At 44.8% G+C, this 25,512-nt stretch overlaps 1 protein-coding gene across 1 annotated transcript in view; it reads left to right on the top strand.

The window, feature by feature from the left end:
* Positions 1-6,530, top strand: part of LOC104343515 (serine/threonine-protein kinase PAK 3-like) — a 33,837-nt gene extending 27,307 nt beyond the window's left edge. The window contains 5 exon segments of the mRNA XM_086468561.1: positions 203-296; positions 727-742; positions 744-920; positions 4,745-4,882; positions 6,458-6,530. Coding sequence (XP_086324687.1) covers positions 203-296; positions 727-742; positions 744-920; positions 4,745-4,882; positions 6,458-6,530 — 498 coding nt within the window.
* Positions 6,531-25,512: the final 18,982 nt, after the last annotated feature.

Genomic DNA, 25,512 nt, shown 5'->3' with positions numbered 1-25,512 from the left:
CCAAACCTGATATGCCTTCATTTGGAAAGTTGTTACTTTAATACTGTTGAAGCAGCAAGCTATTCCTCTTGACAGCACAATATCCGGGCATTACTCACAGTTCATTTAGAAATTAAATCTTTTAGAGGCATTTCCTTCTTGTGTGATGAAATCAGGTCATTAATTTTTACCCTCATGTTTGTTTTTTACCTATCAGTGCCTGCAAGCCCTGGATTTCCTTCATTCAAAGCAAGTGATTCACAGGGACATCAGAAGTGACAACATTCTTCTTGGAATGGATGGGTCTGTCAAATTGGGTAAGTATTCATGGTCAGGCACAGCCTTCCCAGGCTGTGGCATGGGGCTGCTTTTCACTGACTGCCAGTTGCCGAAAAGTGATGCCTGTCGTAGTGCGCTGACCACTGCTGCAAGCTACAAGCACAATTCCAATGTGCAGAGAGGCATTGAAAGGAGAAAGGTGTAAAGAGTGGCTTTGGTTTGTGTATGGCCCTTCCAGAGGGAGGGAGTTACAGCCTTAAGGTTCAAGTAAATAAAAGGCACTGCAGGAAACTTGAGGGGTTTTTCTTAAGTGGCCAATTCAATATTTCCGTGGCTACAGCACTGTGTAAACAAAGCATGGCCGCTTTTCCAGATAGATTCAACATGTTCTTGGGCATATAGTGGGGATTTCTTTTGCTTGCTTTCATAATTCAAGCTGGCTTTAACAACACCTGCTTTTCTCCTCAGCTGATTTTGGCATCTGCTCGGATCACCCCTGAGTAGTGTAAACAGAGCACAATGGTCGGGTCTCCATATTGGATGGCACCAGAAGTGGTGACAAGAAAAGCATACATCCCCAAAGTGGACGTCTGGTCGCTTGGAGTCATGGCAATAGAGATGGTGGAAGGACAACCTCCTTACCTTGATGAAGATGCTCTCAGGGTAAGGTGCACATAAAATCAGATACCACTGTCTTTCAAATCTATCCCATGTTAGATCCCCATGAAACAAAATCCCAGCTGCATCAGCTGCAACCAGTTCCACCACAGCCCACTTCTAAAAAATGTCACTGGAGCACAGCAGCATGTACTGTAGCCTTGGTTAAGTCAAGGGAAGAACCTCCAAAGAGCAGTGACTTGTAGCCAGTTCAGAAATGTGCCATTTCTACCTTCAAAGGTGCTTGAAATATCTCGTGCGGTTTTTGAACTCTTTGAGCTGCATCTCTGAATGACAATAATTTTCCACGGGCAAGTTTATCCAATTGGGGAATTTTTCTGAAAAGCATTCCAACTGTATCTGGAGGCAGAGAAGTCTTTTCAAACTCAGGTCAGTGCTGATGGCTTACCTGAGCCTTTCAGGAAGTGTCACTGTTTATAGAAATGCCATAATTACTCATTAGCAAATAACTTTCTAGAAATGTGTTTTAGCACAGAAACTTGTAGTAAACTAATGTATTTTTAATGTTTTGAAGTTTTCAGTTTCGTCCTCATTCCTTAAAATGAAATTACCATCTTTTATCCCAAATGGATATGTAATAGTGGAGGAATGTATACCAAGATAAAACCTCATGACTTAGATTAGGTGCTGCACAGTTAGTTCCTGATAGGGATGCAGGAATTTATGAGGAAATTAATTGTGACCTATGTGTATAGATACATAATTTTTGTTAAGGCTACAAATAAAATACAGCATGACGTGTCGCTTTTCTCATAGCAGTAAGGCTGCACTCTCTCTGGTCTATGGCACCTAGACAGCGTACTGCAGGCTGAGAGAAGAAACAGCAGAACGGTCAGGAAATACCGCCAGGCAGGCTACTTAAGAAAGGAATACAACAACTACACCAAGGTCAGTCTTTCACTCTGTTTGAACAAAGGTTCCTGAGTTTTCTTGGAAGACTTCTTTTGGTTTGGTAGGTGCCTTGGGGTTTTTGGTTCCAGTGCACACACGAGGAGCGAAGTGCACTGTGCCACCTCGTGAGGGGGGATAAGAAGCAAACAGGTTTAGGTTCAGACTGATACTGAATAAGCTGAGTGCACCGCAGCTGGCAGGCTGGCAGTAGGCCTGTGTCACTGGTTTGGAGGCTGAAAGTTCCCAGCTCCCTTAACCTCAAATATTGATTAGGGCTCCTCAAGAAGCCTCAGGTCAACTGTTAGGAAGGGAACTGTATTTCTTATCCCTGATCAAATTCACATTCAGCAATTCCTGCCCTTGCCCAGATTATTTGAGATGCTTTTTTTCTCCATACATGCCTCGTCTCCTGCTGGAGTTGAGATCATCTTAAACACTTAGAGCTTCAAGGCGTCTTCAGGTGTCTAATTGCAGGAGGTTAAAATCAGGCATCTGGAGTTGGTACTATCTGTGTTAGCTTCCTGTACTCTTGTGCAGAGGTTGTTACCTCTGAGCTAGGAACAGTGAACAGCTTGTGATGGACCACCTCAAGTTCCCCAGTTAGCAGCTGATTTTATTAAGGTGAGTCAGCCCCAACAGGGACAGGATCCCTCTGTGGTTGTGTGTGGAATCACAGACTGCGGTGAGAGCTCTCAGCTGCATCCAAACAGGAGAGCTTATAAGCAGTCAGACCTGTGTTTACAGGTCAGGTTTTTAGCTGATGGCACACAGTAGTTATTTGGGTTAACAGTCACATTTAGACCATACCCAGGGAGTTCTGCAAAGCCTGGAAACCAAAGGAAGCTCTTTCAAATTTTTGTGAATGCTTCTTCTAATAGTGCAAGGCACACAGTTTCTGACATGAATTGAAATACCTAAATATATTATAAGGGCATTAAAGGATCATTAATCATAGAGTTAACACCATTCTTAATGTAGATGTATTTGTTGTTTTCCACGTGTAGAGCAAACGCATCCCCTGTTGCTCAGGTTCTTTCCAGCCTATGCAGAACTCACACGAATGAACCATCTTCCAGCCATGAACGTCCTGGATATTTCTGTGACAATGTTTGTTTTCTCTCACTGTGATTTCCTTCCACGAGACATATGCCGAGGGCCCGAAGGACAAATATTGGTGCAATAAATAGCCTTTGAAATGCTGGTTGGACCTCCCCAGTTTCGGTTTTAAGAAAACCCCAACAAACCAAATCCTAGGCATTTCTGTTTACTTTTTCATTTATTAACCGCAGCGCGTCAGTTTTCTTCAAAACTGTAGCATATTTTCCAAATCATCTGTATGTTGTTCTGTCATGTATCCTGGTGGCCTGGATAACTTTAGGGTATCATTTTCACAGACTGCAGCTGCAACTGTATGCCAAATCCGTTCTTGTTTCTTGGTACGTTAAAGGAATACATGAGCTTATTGTCCCTTTTCAGCTACTGCAAACACTCATTTCCTTTGTACTGTACTTGTTTGTTTTTCTCTGCCAGCTGGATCGCAGGAAAGCAAAAGATACATGACAAGAAGGTACTTCAGCTTCCCCTAGACCTTTTTCTGTTGTTATAGAATTATTTTAAAGGTGCAGTACCTAGCTAAAGATGACTCTCATGATTGGTGTCCTGTGAAGAAACAAGCAACTGAAACAGCTCCATTTGTCCTGGCACTCCTGTTTCACAGCCAGTTGAATGTAGCTGGAATAAAATTTCCAAGGCTGACATTGGTGTTGTATTCCTTTACTGTAGGAGAAGTGACATCCCTGCGGCAGCACAATTTAAACAGAAGACAGGCACTCCGGCTCACCACTGTGCCCGGTGCCTGAGGTCAGCTGCAGATGGACAAGACAAGACTGATTTTGTGACACTTATGTTGTGGGAAAAGTAAAGAAACTTCCTTTCATTGTTTTTACTCTAGGATAGTTCATTTGCGTTTTTAGGCCTGGAAATTTTCCTCTGTATTTAAGAGGATAAGAGCAAAGTCACTTTGGCCACTGTCTCTTTAAATGCCAGTAGCACAGAGCTGTTCTTGTCATGGCAGACATTTTTATGGAAGACTCCTAGGCCTATTTCTATTATTATTACTGTATATTTGAGACATATTCTGTAAGTTTAAGTTTGAACAGTTCAAAATGTTTGTCTTGCATTTCTAAAGAACATCTTGCAAAAGCAGAATAAACTCATCTGTCTAGCTTCTCAGCATGTTAGACCTTGGTTCCAAGTGAACCGCACTGGATAATACTTGCCCAATGTTTTGCAAAATTATGTTCTAATTCCTTGGCCTGAGGTATATCGGGAGGACTTGCTGATCTGGAATTTGGAGACTGCTGAAATAATATATAATATTTGTGCATGCAACTTACATATCTGTGTTGAAAATGAGGTTCCAAATGTTTCTGTTTCTTTATCCAAGGAATAAGCTGATGGATCTACTTTTTTTTCATCCAGTTACCATTTTTATCTAGAACAGAGCGAAAAACTGGACTATCTTTGTTTTAAGGAAGCTGTACTTTAGGGAGCAGTGAGCACTGCAGGGATGCATATTATGTAATAATCCTTTGAAATAATACAGCTGGACCAAATTCACTCTTTAAAATAGCCAGTAAAGCTGGTGTCAATACATGGAGAAGCAAAATGTGCTTTTGCTGATGTAGTTCATACTAACGAGGTCAGCCAATGCAATCAGCTGTCAAGGCAAGATCACGTTGATGTTGGAGTAGCTGTGGCTGCATTGGGGTTTTTTTTGCAGGTATAGAAAAATCATCTCTAACCCTCTGCCAGGGAAGAAGCTGACACTGGAGACTGCGCCTTAAAAAATGGGCTCTCTATGATCAGTTAAGGATAATAAAGAAACAGGTGGAGTCTTGTGTTTCTTTTTTCTCTTGGTGACGTATCTGATAGCGACAAATGGGACACCAGAGCTGCAGAACACCAAGCAACTGTCCGCTGAGTTTCGGGCCTTTTTGAACTGCAGCCTGGAGAGGGATGTGGACAGGCAAGGGTCTGCCAAGGAACTTCTACAGGTAAAACGCGACACAAGTGAAACAGCTGTACTGTGTAATGGTTTTCTCATCAGCTGAACTTGAAGGCACCAGATGGAGCCCCCTCATATTTAGTCTCCAGTCTTGGTGCTTTTCAGATGAAAAATAAGTGGAATCATACAGTGGTTTGGGTTGGAAGGGACCATTAGGGGCCATCTAGTCCAAACCTGCTGCAGTGAGCAGGGACATCTTTAGCTACATCAGGTTGCTCAGAGCCCCGTCCAACCTGACCTTGAATGTTTTCAGAGAATGGGGCTTCTACCACCTCTCTGGGCAGCCTGTGCCAGTGTTTCACCACCTTCAGTGTAAAAAATTTCTTCCTAATATCTAATCTAAGTCTCCCCTCTTTCAGTTTGAAATCGTTACCCCTTGCCCTATCACTACCCTCCCTGATCAAGAGTCCCTCCCCACCTTTCCTGTAGCCCCCTTTAAGCACTGGAAGGCCACTATAAGGTCTCCCCGAAGCCTTCTTTTCTCCAGGCTGAACAACCCCAACTCTCTCAGCCTGTCCTCACAGGAGAGGTGTTCCATCCCTCTTACCATTTTTGTGGCCCTATTTTGTATTTTGGTAGTATGTTCAGTTTTACAGGGTGGCAAAATAACTGAAGTAGAATGATACCAGGTGCAGAGGCCTGAAATGGTGTTGGGGACTAGTGTATGCAGAGAGGTGACCAGGGAGGAGCGCAGTGAAATCAGTCCCAGCCAAGCGGTCAGAGGTTTGGCAGTGGGAAGGAAGGGGCTGTGGGTGCTCACTGTGAGCATCAGAGTGGCCCTGGCTTGTCCATCCTGCCCCACTCCTAGAGGTTTCTGCTGCTGAGCCCCACTTTTAGAGGTTTCTGCCAGCAAAACAGGGACAACTGAGAAGGACTTGTCATAACTCCATTTGTTGCCTGGCATAGTCAAGTAGATGAAAACTGCTGCAGGTTTAGTGCCAGGTTTTGTGGCAGATAGGGAGTGGCACCATGTGCCACTTGGCTGTCCCTGCTATGAAGGTGCCAGCCAGCACAGGAGGGGCAGGGGATGGGATGGTCAACACTGCTGTCCCTGCAACCCAGAGCTGAGTCCATCAGCACTCTGTCACTTGTCTTCCTGCTCTTCTCTTGGTGTTGAAAACCTGTACCTCAGTGGCCTTCAGAACATATGGGCCTAAATACCACTGGGATAAACATTTCCTAGAGGTACTGGAGTTCCCTGAGGAATGGCTTGTGTCCCTTTTCTGACAACTAAAATAGCCCATGTCTTTAGAAAACAGGAACCTAAGTAAGTATTTTGAGTTTCCTGACAGGAGCAAGGCGCTGGGACAGCAAGCAGCATTCCCAGAGCACTGGCAGGGCAAAAATGCCAGCAAGCTGAAGACATCTTGATAAATGGATTAATCAAATGATGGGCCATGTTTGCCTGTGATAGCAAGGTACTGGACATGAACACGCAGGTGCAGGTGATCCCCTCAGTCCGATTTCTACATAGTCCTGGTAACCAGAGGAATACTGCTTGAGCCCATGAGTAACTGAGTTTGGAAAATAACAGTTCATTTATTTTTTTTTTTCCTTTGGGCGGCATCCATTTTTAAAGAAAGCCCAGCCTCTGTCTAGCCTGACTCCTCTGATCATTGCAGCAAAGGAAGATTAAGAACAGCCACTGCTAGTGCTTCAAGACAGATTTCTCTCATGCCAGCTCAGCAGATTAAGAACAAAGACTCTAACCTAACCCCTAACCCTAACACTAACCCAACCCAGTCCCTCGAGTAAAAATTTATTGTTTGTCTTCTTCCTGCTTTCTGGCTCCTTAATTTATTTTTAAGGTGAAACAGGGCTTAAGACAGAGAGGTAATGACCAAAAATGCTTTGCTGCCTCGTCCATTTCCAAGGTAAAGCAAGCAGAGTTGGAAGAGTCTCTTCCTTCTCACCCTGTGAATAAGCTGTACATTCACTTTTAAATTGTCAGTTGTTTCTTAAAGATGGAAAGTCCCTTTTATGGTTGTTTATTTTTTGGTATGGTTTGGAACTGAAGGGTCTCCCTCATTCCTAAGTTGCCGAACGCACTGCCTTTTCACTACAGCCTACTTGCTGGTATGTGCCCAGTCATGGTCCTTCTAGATGAGGAAGAAAGTGAAATTGCATTTCCAACCAAAAATGAATGAGGGGTGGGGCAGACAAGGCCTCCTGGTGAGATACAGGCTTTCAGCTGTGAACATACAGTGTTTCGGTTCTTGACAATTTGATTTGTATAACATTGTAATCTGTTTGCCTGGATGAGAGTCTTACTGAACTGAAAAAGCAGAAAGATCAGTCCATGTGCTCAGAAAGGGCTCGTCTGATGCAAAGCTGCGAGAGAAAGGTGAGGTGAGAGCGGGCCCAGCGTTGCCTGGTGCTGCACCCCAGCAGACCCCTCGCAGAGCACAGAGCAGCCTCAGCATCCGCAGAGCCAGGCGGGAAGAAGGCGCTCGTGGCGGCAAGCAGCAGCAGACCAGCACTGAATCTGTGAGCTTGGCCTGGAGAGGGAGTAACCACCTCCATTTTGTGCATAACCTCCAAGAGCCCAGGGCCTGTCATCTGAAGTCCCTGCTTGCATGAGGGCTCCCAGATACTTCAGGCTGATGTGACACCATTGCAAACATGAGGCAAAAGTGGCGGGTTGTGTTTTTAAAGTCAGGCCCTTTTGCTGCTGCATGTTGTGTGTGTCATTTGTCCAGCCCAGCCATAGACTTAGGGATCAGATACAGGCGCTGCTGCTACTCCCATTGAGGTCAGGGAGAATTTGGTTGTTGCCCTCAACGGCAGCACAACTGGTTGCCTAAGAAGCGGGTGCTGATAATGCCCTGGGTGCAGGGGGGGCTGGAGGTGTCCCTCAGCTGAGCGGGTGGAAGGGACCTGCCCATGATCCTTGTTCTCCATCATGTAAAGCTGTCTGGGTCAGAAGTGGGTCAACATAGCAAACATGAAGCATGCAAGTCTCCTACATCTGTGTCTGCTGAGATTTTTGACCTTTGAACTTAAGGTGCACAAAGGCAATTGTTTTTTGTCACACAGTTCCTGTTAGTGTTAAGCAATGCTGCTCAGTCTGTAGCACAGCAACAGGGGGAAAAAGCCTCTCAGCTCCTCAGGTACGACTCTCATAAGGTGCCAGTATCTGCCTTAGCAGGTGAGCAAGTGGAAGGGGAGCTGCTCTAGATGGGAACTAGTAGGAAAGGACTGCACACATCGTAGCCCCAGTGAAGAGAACGCCTCCTTCTTGGGCAGAGCCCAAATTCAGTGGGGGAACAACAGGGAGTTACTCTGGTGCACCAGTGCTGCATCTGCACCACAGGTGCTGAGCACGTTTTGGGCAGATCTGCAAAAGAATTCTGCAACTCTTGACTGGATCAGGATGTCGCCAATGCTAAACTCCAGTTTAGTCTGAAGCAACTAGTTTACACCTGTGCTGGTGTCTGCTAGAAACCAAACCTTTTATCCCCCTGTTACAAACACAGGCATTCGATTTCCCAGAAAGTTTATGTATGTTCATCCTATTTCCTGGAACTAAATATCATAGTTGCATAGTTATTAGGCATGCGGCCTGGGTCTCTGAGAGGCTTCCATGGGGTCTCTAGTGGTCTCTGGTGGTCTCTGGTGGCCATTGAAGAGGTGTCTCTTAGTGTTCTTTCCATGAAATCTGAGTCTTTCTTCCATATGTGGGCTTATCTCATCTCACTGCCCTGTTTGCAGATTCCCCGGGTTCCTTATCCTGGTGGTTTACCTGCATTCCCCCAGGATGTGCCAGTCCAGTTGGCAAAATGTCCTCGTGGGTGTTCCTGCCTGAGGCTCCTTACAACAATTCCACCCTTTGAGACTTCCAAAGCTAATTTGGGAGTCTCACTCAAACTTTCTTATAGTAATAACACTTCTTGTCCTGTCTGAGGCCCCCTGTCATCCCAATTACACCTTGAGTAATTACTAGGAGGCACTGAATCATAAGACAACACAAAATGCATATGGTGACTATGGCTATGACAAGCATGAACAATTCTTTAGGCCATTTCAAACTGGGTGACCAGGAGGTAAGCCAGTCCCACCAAGAAGAACCTTTGGCCTTCTCCCACTCTAGCTCAGCCATTTCAATTGATGTTATTCCCGATTGTTGGATTTTAATCCCATCTTCAATGGATGTGCAACACTCCTTTCCAATTATAGCACAGGTCCCCCCTTGGCTTGCTAATATGTAGTCTAAGGCCATTCTGCTTTACAGGGCTATCATCCTGACCTGTAATAATGCAAACAAGGTGATCTTCAGTACCTTGATCTTAGCATTGGCTAATTGTTCTGCCAGGGTACTCCATTTGTTTATGTACCTCCCATATTTTCCTGCAGCACATATGGGGCACATCATATAAAAGAACCTGGCTCCCTCACTAATCACTGGGCGATCCTTTGTATCTATCGTGCTTTTATTTCTGGGAAGTCCCTTCAGTAAAGTCGTCAAGACTTGAAAAGGTGGGGCTAACACTCCTGTGTAACAGGAGCCATACCAGCCTAGGGAAAGCTATTTATATGCATGATCTCCACCTCTCCAATAAGATCCAGGCCAAGCTCCAAAGGCAACAGCTATGGAGGCCATGTTGTCTTCTCTGCAAAGGCACTCATAAAACAATGCTGCAGAGACAGTGCTGGTTCCCCAGGTAAAGCCAACACTGAGGCCTTCTGCTAGGGACCTGTAGTCCTAGCTGGAGACCCCCAAGAGTGGCACCTCCTCCACTTCCACAGGTGGACATCAGCACCAGACCAAGCTTTCACTGTCATTTCTACTTGGTCCCTGTACTTCATGCTGACATCACTTGTGACAACATTATTGCAAGGAAGGAACAGCTGTTTCTGCCAAGCTTCTCAGCAGCCTGGCAGAAACCCTTCTTTCCTTCCACTGCCATTACTGCCAAAGGCTCAACGGGAGCTCCTGTGTGGATGTCTGCAGCCAGTGCCGGTGCTGGCAAGAAACCTAAAATAGGACTTTGGAGAATTTGCATTGGAGCGTTCGCCATGTGGGAACATCTCTGCCCTAGGAAGGCTGGTTTTGAGGGGTCTTGACGTGCAGAAAACAGACTCCACAATCTGTGAGACTGTAAAATAGGTATGTTTAATCAGCGCTGGGCAGCACAGGGGGTAGCCCCACAAAGTCGTGTGCGCCCCAACGCGGCAACTTGTCCTAAATTTATACAGTCAAGCATTACATAATACATAAGATTTCCCAATACGCTTATACATATGTATGACCTGTCCCCACTTCGTATTAAAATTAGTCCCAAAAGTCATTTCCATAAACTTCTCCCATCTGCGCTTGCTCAGTGCCTCCTTGTGGTGGTCGTTGGGGGTTGAAAAGGTGAAGGCTGATGGCTCCTCTTCATCACCGCTGGTAACCCCTTGTCCTTGCGCAGACTCAGTTGCTCCTCGGCTCTTGCCCAAACTTCAGAGTCGGTTTCAGCTGGTTCTTAAGACAGGTTCATAATTCTTATTGGGGACTGTCTATTGTAGGGGGGCACAGGACTTCTTGCTTCAACTAATTTGTACAATGGCTAACAGAAACATTAAGCAACATCTATTAATTCAGTCCCCTGGACTATACAGCAATTAGGTAATCATTAAGCAGCGCCTTATCTACTAAGAATCCTTTAACTCCTTCTCTCAGTCTGGGTTTTTTTATTTCTAAAGATGAGATCAAAATCATGTGGAATGAAGGGTAGGCACAGGCTGTGACTATCAGCAGAGCCTCAGCACTGGGTTTTATCCTCTGGGGATGAGGGGAAGCAGGCTAAATCAGCCACTTCGGGGCCAAAACAAGAGGCTCTGTTGACCGTTCTGGGAAGGGAGATGCAGGCAGGGCCACCAGCGTGGGGCTGTCTTGGAGTGCTGGGAGTTGCCAGGGTAGGATGTGAGAAGAGGCAGTTTCACACATCCCAGCCTTTGGGGCAAGAGTTGCTTCCACGCAAGGAAGCATCAACCGTCTCTTTTTCCATGTTGATGTTAAGAGGGTTAATGTTTGTGATGGTGATGTTTGGCCTGGTAAATAGCCTGTACTGGCATCACTAGCCACAGGTGGGTTCATTTGTAAAATGAAGGAGGGAGCAAGGTGGGACTGCGCAGCACTGCTAAAGGAGGGAAAGAGCCCATGAGGGTTGTGTCCTGCCCCAGCCTTGACCCAAGGCAAGGGGAGAAGGTGCAGCAGGTGAGGAATGGGGCTGGCAGCTCCCCACAAGGCAGCTTTTCTCTACAGCAGAGGTGTTTCAGCCCTTGGACCATTTTGTGCTGGGGACCCCAGAGCTGGACGCAGTGCTCCAGGGGAGTCTCAGGAGACTGGAGCAGAGGGAGAGCATCCCCTCCCTCCACCTGTTGGCCACGCTGCTGGTGATGCAGCCCAGGAGACACTTGGCTTATGGGCTGCGAGCCCCTATTGCCAGCTCATGTCCCATTTGTCACCTACCAGTATTCCACAGTCCTTCTCCACAGGGCTGATCCCATCCATCCATGCATCCATCCATCCATCCCCCAGTCTGTGCTGGTACTGAGGATCGCCCTGATGCAGGTGCAGGACCTGCACTTGGCCTGGTTGAACTTCAGGAGGTTCCCATGGACCCACTCCTCCAGCCTGTCCAGGTTCCTCTGGACACCATCCCTTCCCTCCAGTGTATCAATCACTCAGCTTGGTGGAAAACCAAAACTGATGTGTCTCGGGTCATGCAGAGACCAGAGAAACGTGGAGCCTGGCCTTAGCTCTCTGCCAAGGACATCTGGGGAACCCCTTTGAAATGCTTCATCCACTTTATCAGAGAAAAATAATACAACCATACACTCGACAGGCTTTTCCCATCCATATGGGGATAAATGAGAGTGTAGGGACAGGGTGGCTCTCACTCAGAAGACCAGAATGGGGGACACGGTGATATGGGAAAGTAGAAAATATCTGAAAATATTCTTTTTGAAATATGTGCTATGCTTTAGTCTCTTCAATATTAGCTAGCTAGCCTTGTCTTTGGTAAACAAGAGTGTAACCCCCTGCCCTTGGCAGGGCTTAAGTAGGGTCTTTATCACTTGAAGGCCTGCTTCATTGTTTTAGGCAAGATGGGGATGGGGGAGGAATTGTCTTTGTGCAACAGACTGTGACCACGGAGGGGGATGTTGCCTTGAGCTGTGGTCGTGGGGGGAGACACTGCCCAGCTGTCCCTGAACTGCCCATGCTCTGGAGGATGGGTTCAAAAGGACAATCATGATGAAGACTATCGAGGAACTCTTACTTCCTCCCCAAGACCACCAAAAGACCCCCAAAGGGGAAGACTGCGCCTGCGCAAGGGGGAGGAGATCTAATTTACATCCGAAGCGGCTGTAGTAAACATACCTGCTTCACAATCATCTTGGATTACGGAGTTCTTTCGCAGATCAGAACCGTGATTATCACAGCAGGCCCCAGACTGGAGCCCCTCCTGGTGCAGCAGCTCCTGCAGACACCACTCCTTCCCTGCACTGATGCTGAAGGCACTTGTGTTAACAAAGCAGAGCGTGCCTGAGGCCCCACTCACAGCTGCCAGGACAGGCCGTGGGGCAGCCTGCGGCTGTGGGACAGGCCTCAGGGGAGATGCTGGAGACGGGGCAGCTGCAGGGAGTGAGTGGGGCTGGGGCAGCTCAGGGGGCTCTGAGAGTCGGGGTGTCCAGTGCCTGTGATGGGCAGGTCTGTCTCCTTCACCTTCCCCTCCCCAGCTCTCGGGTCACCCCTGGGGCTGCCCCAGCCGCCCCGGCTCTGGCTTGGAGCTCCCACCCACCAGCCCTGGGCAGCCAGCAGGCAGGAGACAGCCCCTCGCCCACCCAAGGGCCTCCCTCACCTCAGGGGCAGCCCCAGTCCTCATCTCAGCCGGACCACGGCTGGACCAGAGACTCCACCTCCCGACACCAATATGGCCGCCCGGCAGCCCCTGCCACAGGACTACAGCTCCCAGCATGCCCCGGGGCTCTTTCCTGCTGCTTGCACCTGCGGGGACACGTCCCCCGGCCCGGCCCCGCCCCCGCGAGCCCCATGGCCCTTCAGCGGGGCACAGGCCGAGAAGGGGGTGGGAAACAGTCTGTAGAGTCTGAGGGTCAGCGGCAAGGGGCAGTGTGGGGCCGAGAGGCGGAGAGGGAGAGAGCAGCGATGGCCTTTGGGGTGGAGGAGCAGGGAGAGCACACGGGGCCGGGGTAGGCAGGGAGGAGACTAAAAAAGATAAGGATGACGAGCCAGAGTGAGGAAGAGAAGCAGAGCAACAGGCTGCAAGGCAGAAAGGGAACACCTGGAAAACAGGGAGCCAGAGCCTGAGAGAAAGGGAGAAAGACCAAAAATATCGGCTGTGGGCAACTGCTGCCATTTGTTGAGCACTGCCCAGGAACTGCACGGTCAAGATCTTCAAAATAGGTGCTGCCCGCAAAAGCCCTGCCCCGGGCCCAGTCCTTCAGCCTGATGTTGGTGGTGAATGTCGCCTGACAGGGTGGCCGGGGCCGGAGGAAGAAAACCCACTGGGGGGTGGAATTGCCCAGCTGATTTTTTGTTTGCTGGTTGCTTTTGCTTTTTTTTGAAAAATACCATTACATTTCTTAATACAACTTGCAAGGAGAAAGGAACGAGGCATACCGGGCTGGGCACATTTAAAGCCCAAACCCATTCAACAGCCACACAAACCACCGCCTGCCTGCAAGTACAGGCAACTGCCCTGTTTCTTGAGCGTTCCCCAGGATCGGCACCACCAGGCAGCTCAAAAAACCACACTGCTTGCATAAATTGTGAAATGTTCCTGTTTTGTGTGTGATCACTGAGCAAAACCACCCTGACAGAGCTTGACTAGATACACAGCATCTTTGGTTTTCAGACCATCATTCTGATTCTGTCTGCAAAGGCCAGGGCTTTTAATATATAAAACTGCAGGCAGATTACAGAAATGGCTGCTGGTAGTGCTTTAAAATATTTAGTTGTATCCAGCTTGTGTAAGTACAATATAAAAACCATTCTCGTGGAGGGATCTTTGCATTTTCATTTACTTAGGTAGTTGTTTGTTTTGTTGGGGCCTTATGCAAAAGGTCAGAAGGGTTTCCTCCTCTTCAAAAGACCAACGTGGTGTAAGCCAAGGCAAAGCATGGACAGCTTCAGGCACACACTGTTTTCGAAAGGCTTTTCCAGGCTGTCTTTGTAAGTAATTCCATTTGAATCTCTCTGCACTGCAAAAAGTTAATCGAAAGAATTTGTGTCCCTTCGGTTAAATCAAAGTAGATGATTTGCTTCAGACGGGAGATACCCCTTTAGTTGGAGCCAGTTCTGTCCTGCTTGTGAAAGCAAGCTCAAAACACCCCCACGTTTCTGTTATCCACATTCCAGCACTGCCAGTGTTGTTTCCATTTAAATGTAAGGCGCTGAGCAGCTGAGAAGTGAGTTGTTGAGGGACAAAGCTCCAAGAAACAGACAGAGGTGGCAGGCTCTCTCCTGTGTTCTGCCAGCCTCGAGCACTCGCAGCAGAGGTGAATTGGTTTAGGGAACAGTGATGAAAGCAATGGCGCAGAGTTTTCATGCGTTAGCTAAGTGCCTGTTTTCTTGAAGGGCTAGTCAGGCTTTAGAGTCTGGTTTATGCAGGTGAGACTTTGCTGTGGTTTGTTTTTCTCCAGAGATCTATTGGTTTGGTAGCCTAACAGAAGCAAAAGCAACTTAAGCTAGATCAGGAGAGAACCTTATGCGTTAGCAGGCTCTCCTTTGGTGACCTTTGAGACCAGTTTGCTGTGGGCATTCAGACTATTTAAAAAAATGAAAAAGATTTTGCTGCTTGTGTTTGGTGATCAAACCTGAAGATTTCTTGAAATGTGCTGTTAGTGTGTTGAGACAATAAAAGCATGATGTTACAAAGTTTTGCTTTTATATCTGTAAAGGGATTCTCTGAAGTGCTATGTAGTTACATATTAATATACATTTTTATGAACTGAGTAATGCTTTTTCTGCATTTATGTTGTTTTCAGAATACATAGATGATAATGCCCTGATTCCTAAGAACTCATCGGTAATTGTTAGGAGAATCCCTGTTGGAGGAGTTAAAGCTACTGGCAAACCATCTGTTACTTAAGTATCCATAAAGCATTGTCTTCTTTGTGAGGGGTTTCAGTGTGTTAACTTTTTTAATGGGTATTTGTTTACAGAGGCATTCAGATTGTGTCTGTCTTGTTAAAGCTGCTGTTAGTTTTTGTTGTTGTGGGGTAGATTTTAATGTATCTCTCCTGAAGTTGACTGATATTCTTAGGCCTGCTGGGACATGAGGTTCAAACACCAGCAATGGTGACTTTTAGGATGATTCTGTTGGGTTTGTTCTTGGGTCTTTTGTTCTTTTTTCTGAGAGCCAAGTTGTAGATCCTGTTTCCACTGCGTGGGGAAATTCCTTATTCTATGGGTTGGCTTTTATAGTGAAGATAGATACGCATTGTAGTGTAAACTCATCATTTGTTCCCTTCTCAGCAGAGGCTGGTTCTCAATGTTTGACTATTTCTTGCATTTGGGGGAAGGTGGGTGGATATGGCAGGTATTCTTATGCCCAAAACCTAGGGTTTTTGCATAGAGAAAAAGAAGAATGTCCTAAAGTCTGTTGCCTTTTGTGCAAGTATGATGGAGGAATAGTTAATCCTTTCTGAGCTTGAAGCTGAGTAAGCAGTTTAACACATTACCAAATGTTACTAGTTGTCTTTCTAAGGCTGGTTTTACCCCCAGCTGATATCTGTGCTCCAGGTTTTAATTCTGTATTCCTAAGATTTAGGGAAGACAGAGGAAAGGATGTATTGATTAAAATTACAGATACGCAAATGCAATCCTGACCACAGGCTTATTGCTGTCGTTGATGTATTCATACAGTCCAGTTCTGTATCAGCTACATCAGCATTGTTTGAATGGGGATGTTTTCCAGACTTCTTCGAGATGACTTTCCACCTCAGTTAGTAGATGTTATTAGCATGTGTTTTGCCATGTCTTTCTCGTGTTGGTTCTCAATAGAGAGAGTATGCTGGTGATTTACAGTGTCTCGAACGAAGAGTACAGCAGTATCCTGGTGCCCATGAAGCATTTGCAAGCAAAACCCCCTGAAATTATGTGGCTCAGCATGTAAACTTCAGGCCTATTACTGCAGTAGTTGTTGCAGTGCTTTCAGGCACTACCTAGCAACTTGGGATGCCACAGTGTTGTGCTTATAAACATGGCCTTGCTTGGGGGTTGATTTAAATATGCATGCTCAGTGCTGTCTTGTCAATGCATCCTCCATTTCTGGCTGGATGGCACCTCTCCTGGTATTGTAATGCTGCCCTAAAAGGAGAGGATAGAAGCTGCTGGCATCAAAGATCAAATCAATGCCTGTATGTGGGTGGGGATAAGGAAAGATTGGCACTGCTGTGGTAGTGTCGAAAATGAACCAGGCAGATTAGCTTTGTGTTCCTTCAGCTAGAAACGTTGCAGCTACAACCAGTAGAGTGGTTAATGTTTGGGAATGAGGAGTATATGCTGGAATGGTGGAGAGGCCTTCAAAAATGCCTTACTCACCCTGTAGTATGTTCTTCCAAGGCGAATGGGTGAAGAAACCATTGTGTGGTAATCTAAAGTATTTCGTGTGCTTCCTCAACTCTGGGAGGTAGCAGCTGTAATTGCGAGCCTGGTGGTGTTCTAGCAGTGTCAAGAAGGCTGCGCATTTCTATTTGTACCTAAATTCCACAGCAGCCTTGGAATTGCCTGCACTCATGGGACACTTCGGATGATGTATGAATTGTCTGTTAACTATATCAGCAGTTGCATGTCTGATTCATGATGAATGTCAGATGATACAGATCAATGAGTACATGGAATCTCAGCAAGATTTCAACTATAATAAATATTTCCTAAAACATTGAAGCATTTTCAGGATGACCTTGAAGCAAATTCTGGCAATTAAGACTTTTTTTTTTTTTGTCACAGGGCTCCCACATTGCACAAAAACCTAGAAACAGCTTTCAGGTGACATTTCTACTACTATTTCTAGTCAATATAGCATACATAACACGTTTCGGTTTTTGGCACTTTTGTGGCTGAGCACAGTACTTGGGATTCCACAAAGAAACACTGTTCTACAGATTGTGCTGCTGACATTCTGTTATTTCTTTGTCAGATGACTTTTTTTGTTCACTTCAGCAAACTTGCACTTCAAAGTGTCTAGGCTATCACTGTTCTGTCTTAGAAACTCAAGTGCTGTATCTGGTACCTATTTGTGATACCGGGTACATAGAGATTGGCTAAAGTTAATGTCCTAGTTTGATGGTTGGTTATTGCAGAACACAAAACTCTAGTACAGACTTCAGCTTTTTGATACTTACATAGCAGAGACAAAATATCTGCAGATTTCCTCTCACACTGTTGTATTCTGTATCTGTGAGTCTTAGAGTACTTTGTGACAAATCAGAAATGGGATTTTAGGGTTTTTTTAGTACCAATGAATGTACCAAGAAACAATAGTTTCTGTATGTGAATACATTTCCACATTCACTGGACTATCAGAACATAATGTTTTGATGTTCAGGTCTTATGATATGTTTTCACTGCTCTATGTTGGGTGCAAGTGCTTTATTTTAAGTTCTGATCACCTTTATTTCTTTTTCTGGAAGTGAAACTGAGCCAGTGAGTGGAACATCAAAAGCAGTACATAAAAACAGAAGCTCACACTTTTTTATATGCACTGCACTTAATTCTAAACAATGTAGCCTTTTATTAATTGTCCAAACATTAAATTAATATATTTTCCAGTAAAACATATTGTATGTTGTAAGTAGAATGTATTTGATTCAGCATAGTAAAAAACAAGTAATGCCATTATTTGCACAGTTCTAATGTGAATATTGGTATTTGTGCCTAGTAATGTGTTGTATTTCATACTGAATAGCCTGGAATATTTCCTGTACGACTTTGTACATGACAATGCACAATCGTTTTTAGATCCTGTAGGTTCAAGGTTTGCACAATTGAACATGGTGCCATGTTCTCCGTGTGTCTGTCTATAGCTAGTAACATGTACGTTTGGATAGTGCATGGTGTGCTTTTTGTTTCTTGCAATGAAATTGTTTGGCATGTATTTCTTGCCATTTTCACATTGTTTCACTCAGCTTTTGTTTTTAAGTCCTTTTTTTTTTGCCTAATCATTTTTTAAATTGTTATCCAAAACCACTGAGAAGCCATGATTGTTAAACTGGTGGTGTTTCTTACTTTTGACTTGGGGCTGGTTTCTTACTTTTGACTTGTGGGTTCGAAGAAATACCAAACCAAACATATCCCATACATTTTGGGGACAGTTCTGTCCAGCTGAATGATTCTTTTTCATGTCCTTAAACACTTGGGTATTTGTTCCTAAACCTGTGTAATTGAAGTGATATTGTTTGGGCCCCTCTGAGTCCGTAAATGTCTGTAGTAGACTGCAATGAGTTTGAGAATCGTTGCTACACCAAGTGTTATTTTAAGGTTCTGCATTTGATCTTTCCACTTTATCTGATGAAGCAGTTTAGTTTAATAGTTTGTCTGCAAATGCCAATATCTAAAGCCCAATGTACAGATGCTGGCACAAGGTTAGATTGTGGTGCATTTGTGGGCAGAATCCCCATCATTTTTCTTAACTTCTGCCTGCAGTACATGTTTGGGGCTGGGTGACCTCAGGGTTGGAAGCTCCTTTAATTTCCCAAAGGTTAAGTCTTTCTTTAGGACAACACTACTTTGAAGTTACTTTTGGAAAAGGGGCAGCAGTTTTCTTCGGATTTGAAAATGCTGCAGTTCGGCTGCCAAAATGTAAATAAGTAACACAAGGAAATACTTGACAGGTAATGGTCTAGATCTTAATGTGTCACTTGTGTCGAATACATAGTTAACATAGTGTAACTCTGCATTTCAAAATAGTCCCTATAGTATAAACTTTGCTATGTGGTGGGTTTTATTTTTCATCTTTATTTGAAGTATAACTGCTTCTTCTTCACTAGAATGGTGTGAGGCCCAGTGGGTTAGGAGCAGGGGAATAGGGAAACTCAACCAATTGCAAGTCAGGATGCCGGGGCAATAGTGGGGAATTAGTGCAGGAGCCAATCAGAGGAGACGAAGGGCAGTCCTAGCCAATCAGAGGCTGATGTCACGTGGATGAGCCAATCACAGGCTGAGTGGGTGGGGTGCCAGCCAATCAGAGTGCAGTGCGGGAACAAAAGGGTCTTTCCAAGGCAGTTTCAACTGACACAGGGGATCGTTGAGAGTGGACTCTCAGTCAGTGGATCGGGTCCTGGTGCAGGCCCTGGTTGAAGAAGCATGTCGGCCCCAAAGGGCAGTGCTGGTAGCAGCGAGGCCTGGGAGGACATGTGCCGCAGTTAACAGTCGTTGCTGCAGAACCTGACTTTCAACAACAAACCACGCATCAATGTGCTGACCATCCTGGCCAAGGAGAACATGCCCTTTGTCAAGGACATTGCCTCCCTAATCGAGGCGCAAATCACCAAGGTTTTTGTATTTGATCGACTACTACTCCAACCTATACTGGTGGGGGGACCGGCCATGGCAGCGAGCTAGGGCAGCCTCGGGGGCTCGGAGGAAGGGCGTGGGGGAGATGGTGTGCTGAGGGGCACGGGCAGAGGCAGGCAGCGGCAGACCGATGGGTGGCAGGAAGAGCCGGGTAGAGGGGACAGGGAGAGACAGTGAAGCAGGGGTGGAGTGAGAGAGAGGGAAAGACTTGAGGGGAGGTAATGGGCCAGGTGGAGTGAGGAGGCCAGTGGCAGGGTGGGTATAGCTGGGTTTGGGTGACGCAGGGAGGCTCAGGGGATGTGGAGGTATTGGCCATGTTGGCTAATTAGGGGGAGATCAGAGCGAGCAAGATTTGGACGGAGCAGAGGGTGCTGGAGATTTGGGGTGGGGTGGGGAGTGCTCGGGTTGGGGTAGTGGGAAGAGGGCCAGGAGGCTGGGGTGGCTGAAGGGGAACAGGCAGAGGAAAGTGTGTCTCAGATGGGATCAGGGAGCACGAGGTGAGACGTCAGGGGCTCCTCGTTTCATTGCTAAGATTAAGGCTGCAGCTTCTTTCTACCCTTCACCCCATAGGGAGCAGGGGACTTGAGGGAGGCGAACAGCCCCCACACCACTCTGTTCATAGTAGGAGGGAGGGTTTGGGACTCGCCCCACCAAAAGCTCATGGAGGGCAGTGTGGCTTATGATTTAAGCCCCATGTAAGTATCAGATACAACATGGCAGCCTGGCAGTTACTGGGTAGCAGCAGTACCTCACCCTTGTAGCTGGTTTTCCCCCTACATGGAGCCAGTGTTCAGTGTCTTGAATCTGGTATCTAAACCCTTATATTTAATGATTTTGACAGTACATGAATATTAGAATCACAGAATCATGGAACAGTTTCAGTTGGGAGAGACCTTCAACCTTTGTCCTAGCTCTATCAACACCACTAAACCATGTCCCTAAGTACAACACCTGCCCGTCTCTTAAACACCTCCAGGGATGATGACTCCACCACCTCCCTGGGCAGCCTGTTCTAATGCCTGACAACCCTTTCAGTAAAGAAACTCTTCCTAATATCCAGCCTGAACCTCCCCTGGGGCAGCTTGAGGCCGTTTCCCCTTTTTCTATCACTTGTTACTAGGGAGAACAGACCAACCCCTGCCTCACTACAACCTCCTTTCAGGTTGTTGTAGAGAGCGATAAGGTCTTCCCTCAGCCTTCTCTTCTCCAGGTTAAACAGCCCCAGATCCCTCAACTGTTCCTCATATGAGACATGCTCCAGATCCTTTATTAGACTGCTTCTGTACCCTCTCCAGTACCTCCGTGTCCTTCTTGTAGAGAGGGGCCCCAAACCGGACACAGTACTAGAGGTGCGACCTCACCAAAGCCGAGTACAGGGGAATGATCACCTCCCTACTCCTGCTGGCCACACCATTTCTGATACAGGTCAGGATGCCATTGGCCTTCTTGGCCACCTGGGCACACTGCTGGCTCACGTTCAGCTGGCTGTCAGTCAACACTCCCAGGTCCCTCTCTGCCTGGCAGCTCTCCAGCCACTCCTCCCCAAGCCTGTAGCGCTGCTGGGGTTTGTTGTGGCCGAAGTGCAGGACTCGGCACTTGGCCTTATTGAAACTTACGGAATTGGCCTTGGCCCAGCGATCCAGCCTGTCTAGATCCCTCTGTAGAGCTTTCCTACCCTCAAGCAGATCAACACTTCCTAGAGAGGGTCTGACTGGGAGATTTTGTAGAGAGTTTTGAGGAGGAGGGGATTAGTTTAAAAGAATGAAAATAAGGTTAAGTTTATAGCACAAAAGTTGTGCACTTCTGAAGGACTAAATATAATGACTTTCAAGGATCAGTTAAGATAAGGCTAATTTCCCAGTGTGGCCCCTGTGAGATATTAATTTTTGGGGGGTGGGCACCTTTATCTTATAGAAAAGTTGTGGGTGAAAGGTGATCATCTGCTCTGGATAGAGAAGTGTGTGGTGGTGATGGGGGTTGTTTTGCTCTGCCTGATTAGAGAAAATTCTTTGGGCTTGGGATAATCTGTTTGGATTTCAGGTGATCTGTGCCCTGAGTAATACTAGTGTTGTCTGCATCTGTAATTTATTTTGGTTAGAGTAGTTTATTTGTTGAGGATGGGGAAGAAACATTCTCCCTGGCTGTAGAAACTGCAGCAGCCTGTAGGATCCTAACACAGCATCTGAAAGGCATATGCTATAAAAGGAGGAAAGAGGAGGCTCCCTCTGAGTCCAACCCAGGCAGTCGCTAACATCAGTCCACCACAGCACATGGATGGGTGTTTACAGCACCATTTTAACAGGAACATTTGTAAGAAAAGGGTTCTTCTTTCAGTCCCCCCCTATTCATGCCAGTCACCCCTTCCCCGTTGTTTCCCTTGCTCCCTCTGTTTTCAGGCGTTTCAAGGCTTTTTTTTTTCCTTTGGCTTTACATTGTGGTTTATAATGGTGAGCATTGTACTATCTAATGATAGGGAGGGGAGGATGTTTTATTTAATCTGCCTTGCTATCAGTGCAGGATGGTTTTTTAGTGTTCCACAGACCTCTTCCAGTCTAGTTTTAAATGCTGCCAGTGGCTGAGTTTTGCCATGCCTTGGGGAGGTGACCCACCATTATATCTCCTCAAGGGCAGTGGATGCGTATGAAATGATTTGTGATAAATATCAATGCTGTCAATTTTTTTCCATTTCTGGATGATTTAGATCCTGCCCTGAAGTGTGGGGTTTTTTTAAAGATGTCTTAAATCCTGTATCAATGTTTAATTTTGCCTAGTTACTCTTTGTGACTGTGGTTTATTCAAGGCAAGTTTTCAGTTATTTCTGGGAAAGTGATCTCCTTTCCTAAGCCACTTTTTAAATAGTGAACACAGAGAGAGTTTGGCGAGTGTAAAACTTGATTGGTCTGCTTTACAAGGTTATAATAAATGGTTCTGAAATGTGTGACTGGTATTATAAAATTTGTGAACAAAAAGTGTGAAATATGTATTTGTCTTCTTATTTCCCCTTGTATAGTGCAGAATTTGTTTCCAAGACACATTTTGTACACAAGATTGTTTTTTTAATACAAATTTTTGCACAAGTTTGTGACTTGGGTTTCAATTGCCAGATCTGATTTTAAACTTGAAATCTTTTAGGAAACTAATAAAAAAAGAGCCACACATTTCCAACAATAGTTTTCCTGCCTTATTTGAAGGAAGAGTGGGAACTCTGTAAAGAAATCTTTAATATTATGCTGATGAGCTCAGAGTTGGTATTCTTCTGTGTTCTGGTGAGTCTGCAGCACCTCCCTGCCTTTTGGTTCGTGTCATGTGGGCATCTTTCTTGCTAGGGGATGCTGTATAGACTGCCTGAAAACAAAATGCATTCAAGTCCGTGATTCCCTTTTGTGGTTATTGGAATATGTGCTAGATACCTTGACATAAGAAACATTCCCAGAAGAGAAGACTTAAATATTCCAACCATATTTAAGTCATGGTTCTTAACGTGTGACACCTGAGTAATTTGAAGCAGGGTAGGCTGCTAAGCTGCTAATTCTGTGCCATTGGTTGAAGTAGGCTGCCTTACTAGATTACAGTGCTTCTGTGTGTGATTACTTTTAGCAGTCTGGTGCACAAGGAAAGTGACAATTAAACTTGCTAAAGTGCCTTTGCTACTAAGTGATTCCCCAGGGTCTCAAACTTGAAGCTTAGCTGAAGTGCTAATGACTGTTTCCTGCTAACCTAAGGTTACGTTCTCAAGCGGTTTCAATGGTTTTGAAACGGTTACACTGAGTACACTAGCAGCAATACTGTCTTGTGGGCTTCTTTTTTCTTCTTTTTTTTTTTTCTTTTGCCTTTTTCCAAAGCTTTTATACACAAAATAAGCTAAGACCCACTGTGTTATACTTTGAACTGAGTATCAATTTTCCAGATCAACTTTTTGTATAAACACAAAAACCCAAACCGCATCCCTTGATGTTTATAGTGGCAACCAAAAAGAGAGGTCTGTAATAGTGGGATTGATAGTCTCTCTGTTTAAAAAACTTAAAATGTTTTTGTTGTACTAAACTCTCAGTTTCTCTTATTACTTCAGAGTCATGAATCAGAGAAGCTCCCTGTTATGTACCTTATGGATTCCATTGTCAAGAATGTGGGAAGAGAATACCTTACTGCATTTACTGAAAACCTATTTGCAACGTTTATTTGTGTATTTGAAAAGGTATATATGCTTTTAGAGAAGTTCTGTATTCTAAGCAAAATTTGTTCCTGGTAAAATAAATACATGCTTTTAGTTCTGGGTTTTCTTGGGTGGTGAACTCTACAAACTAATTGCTTTTTATAAATCTCAGTAATGTATCTACACTGGGGAAGATGATTCCTGCATGTAAGTTACATGTTAGCAGAAAGATTCAAAGTCTTATTTAATTTGGTTCATAATTGTCTGTAATTTTCCTATCCAGGCAAGATTTTACTAACAGCATTTTGGTGTACCGATTGCTTACCTGGATGGACTTTTTGTAATGTATAGACCGATTAATTACGAAGTGTTGGTTTATTTTTAAGATAGTAAATAGTCTTATGCCAAGAATAAACTGAAGATCAGTTTCTTGTGGATTTCTCAGAGCTCCTCTCCCCTGGAGTTAGATTTGGCTGACACGCAAAATGAGTGCTTCACCTGTGAACAGTGAATAGCACTGATGCCTGATTCTCTCTCCTGGTGGTCAGTGATTTGAAAAAAAATGCAAGGGGGGGAAAGAGTCTTGGAATGTATTGCTACATTACATTACAAATACACGTTTTAATTTCATTCGACATTGAAAGCTGCTGCCCTATCTTTCAGTTTTTGCTCTTTAAACCCAGTAAAGTAATTGTGCATATTCCTCAGTGGCAAAGGCAAATCAAAGTCCAGCTTTTGAAAGGCTGGGCTTGAATGGGTTTAAGTTGGATCAGAAAGGAAGGGTTAACTTCTGTGGCTTCCTGTATGCTGTAAGAAAGTGGCATCTCATATGAAAGAGATGAACAGAGCTTTTGCATATTTATCTATTGTTACATATCAGCAGTGATCTGAGATCAGTATGCTCTATATATGGTTTTAGGATGTAAAATGCATGATGAAATAAGGAATAGATTGTAATAATGACCATAGAAGACTTAAACTCCTGTGTGTAGAGTAGGTGGATAGGTAGACCTTCAGGATTAAATTGTGAATGTTCTTTTACTGAATTGCATTTGATGTTGCAGCTGAAGCTCTGGTTAATAAACTAATTTTCAGAGTTCTCGTTGTCTACTAAGCTAACTGGAACTATTTAATTAGTGAGTGTTAATCAAATGTGTAAAGTGGCAGTCACTTCTAATAGTTTAATTGGTCGTGTTAAAAGATGCAAGTAGAATTCCAGCACTGACATTGTTACAAATTTTATCAGTAAAGGGTCACTAAGGTATCGTTAGACACTTGATGAAATCAGAAACTTTTGCTCAGTCATTTCTGCGCCTTTGGCAGTGAACTTCATACCCTCTCATTGAAAATTGTACAGAGGCACCTCCCCAATAGCTAAGTATGAATTATTTTCATTGAAGTTCCTGCTCCTCCCCAAAAGACTCTCTGAACTTTGCAGACTATTCTATGTCTTGCTGGAACATCTTAAAAATAAAACTGCAGCAAAAAACATCCACATAGTTAATACTTAAAGACTGAATTGTGATACTGACATTAGGACAGCTGCATATATTTTGTCCTCAAATGTTTTTCATGTATTTTTAATTGAACTACTCAAGTTATAAGATGAACTAGATTTTGCTTTGCTGTAAATTTCTAACTTCTCTGTCGTGACATAATCCAAACTCATTGTTTGTGAAAAGATAAAATGGGCACTGGTCCTACAAGTGTGCTTGTTCAACATAGTAAAATGGCAAACTGTTGACAGAAATAGGAAATAAATTAAATCTTTAAGTTCCACAGAAAAGTTTAAGAAGTTGTTTTATATTAACAAGCCATAGAAATGTGGTTTTTTGTTGTTTTAGGTGGATAAAAATACTAGGGGAAGTTTATTTAAGTTGCACTCCACATGGAATGATATTTTTCCTTTGAAGAAACTGTATGCACTTGATGTCAGTCTCA

The sequence above is a fragment of the Leptosomus discolor genome, chromosome 7, assembly GCF_034619465.1.
Source record: "Leptosomus discolor isolate bLepDis1 chromosome 7, bLepDis1.hap2, whole genome shotgun sequence".
NCBI classification, from domain to species: Eukaryota; Metazoa; Chordata; class Aves; order Leptosomiformes; family Leptosomidae; genus Leptosomus; species Leptosomus discolor.
The sequence above is the reverse complement of the archived record's forward strand: the minus strand, read 5'-3'. Positions and strand labels throughout refer to the sequence as shown.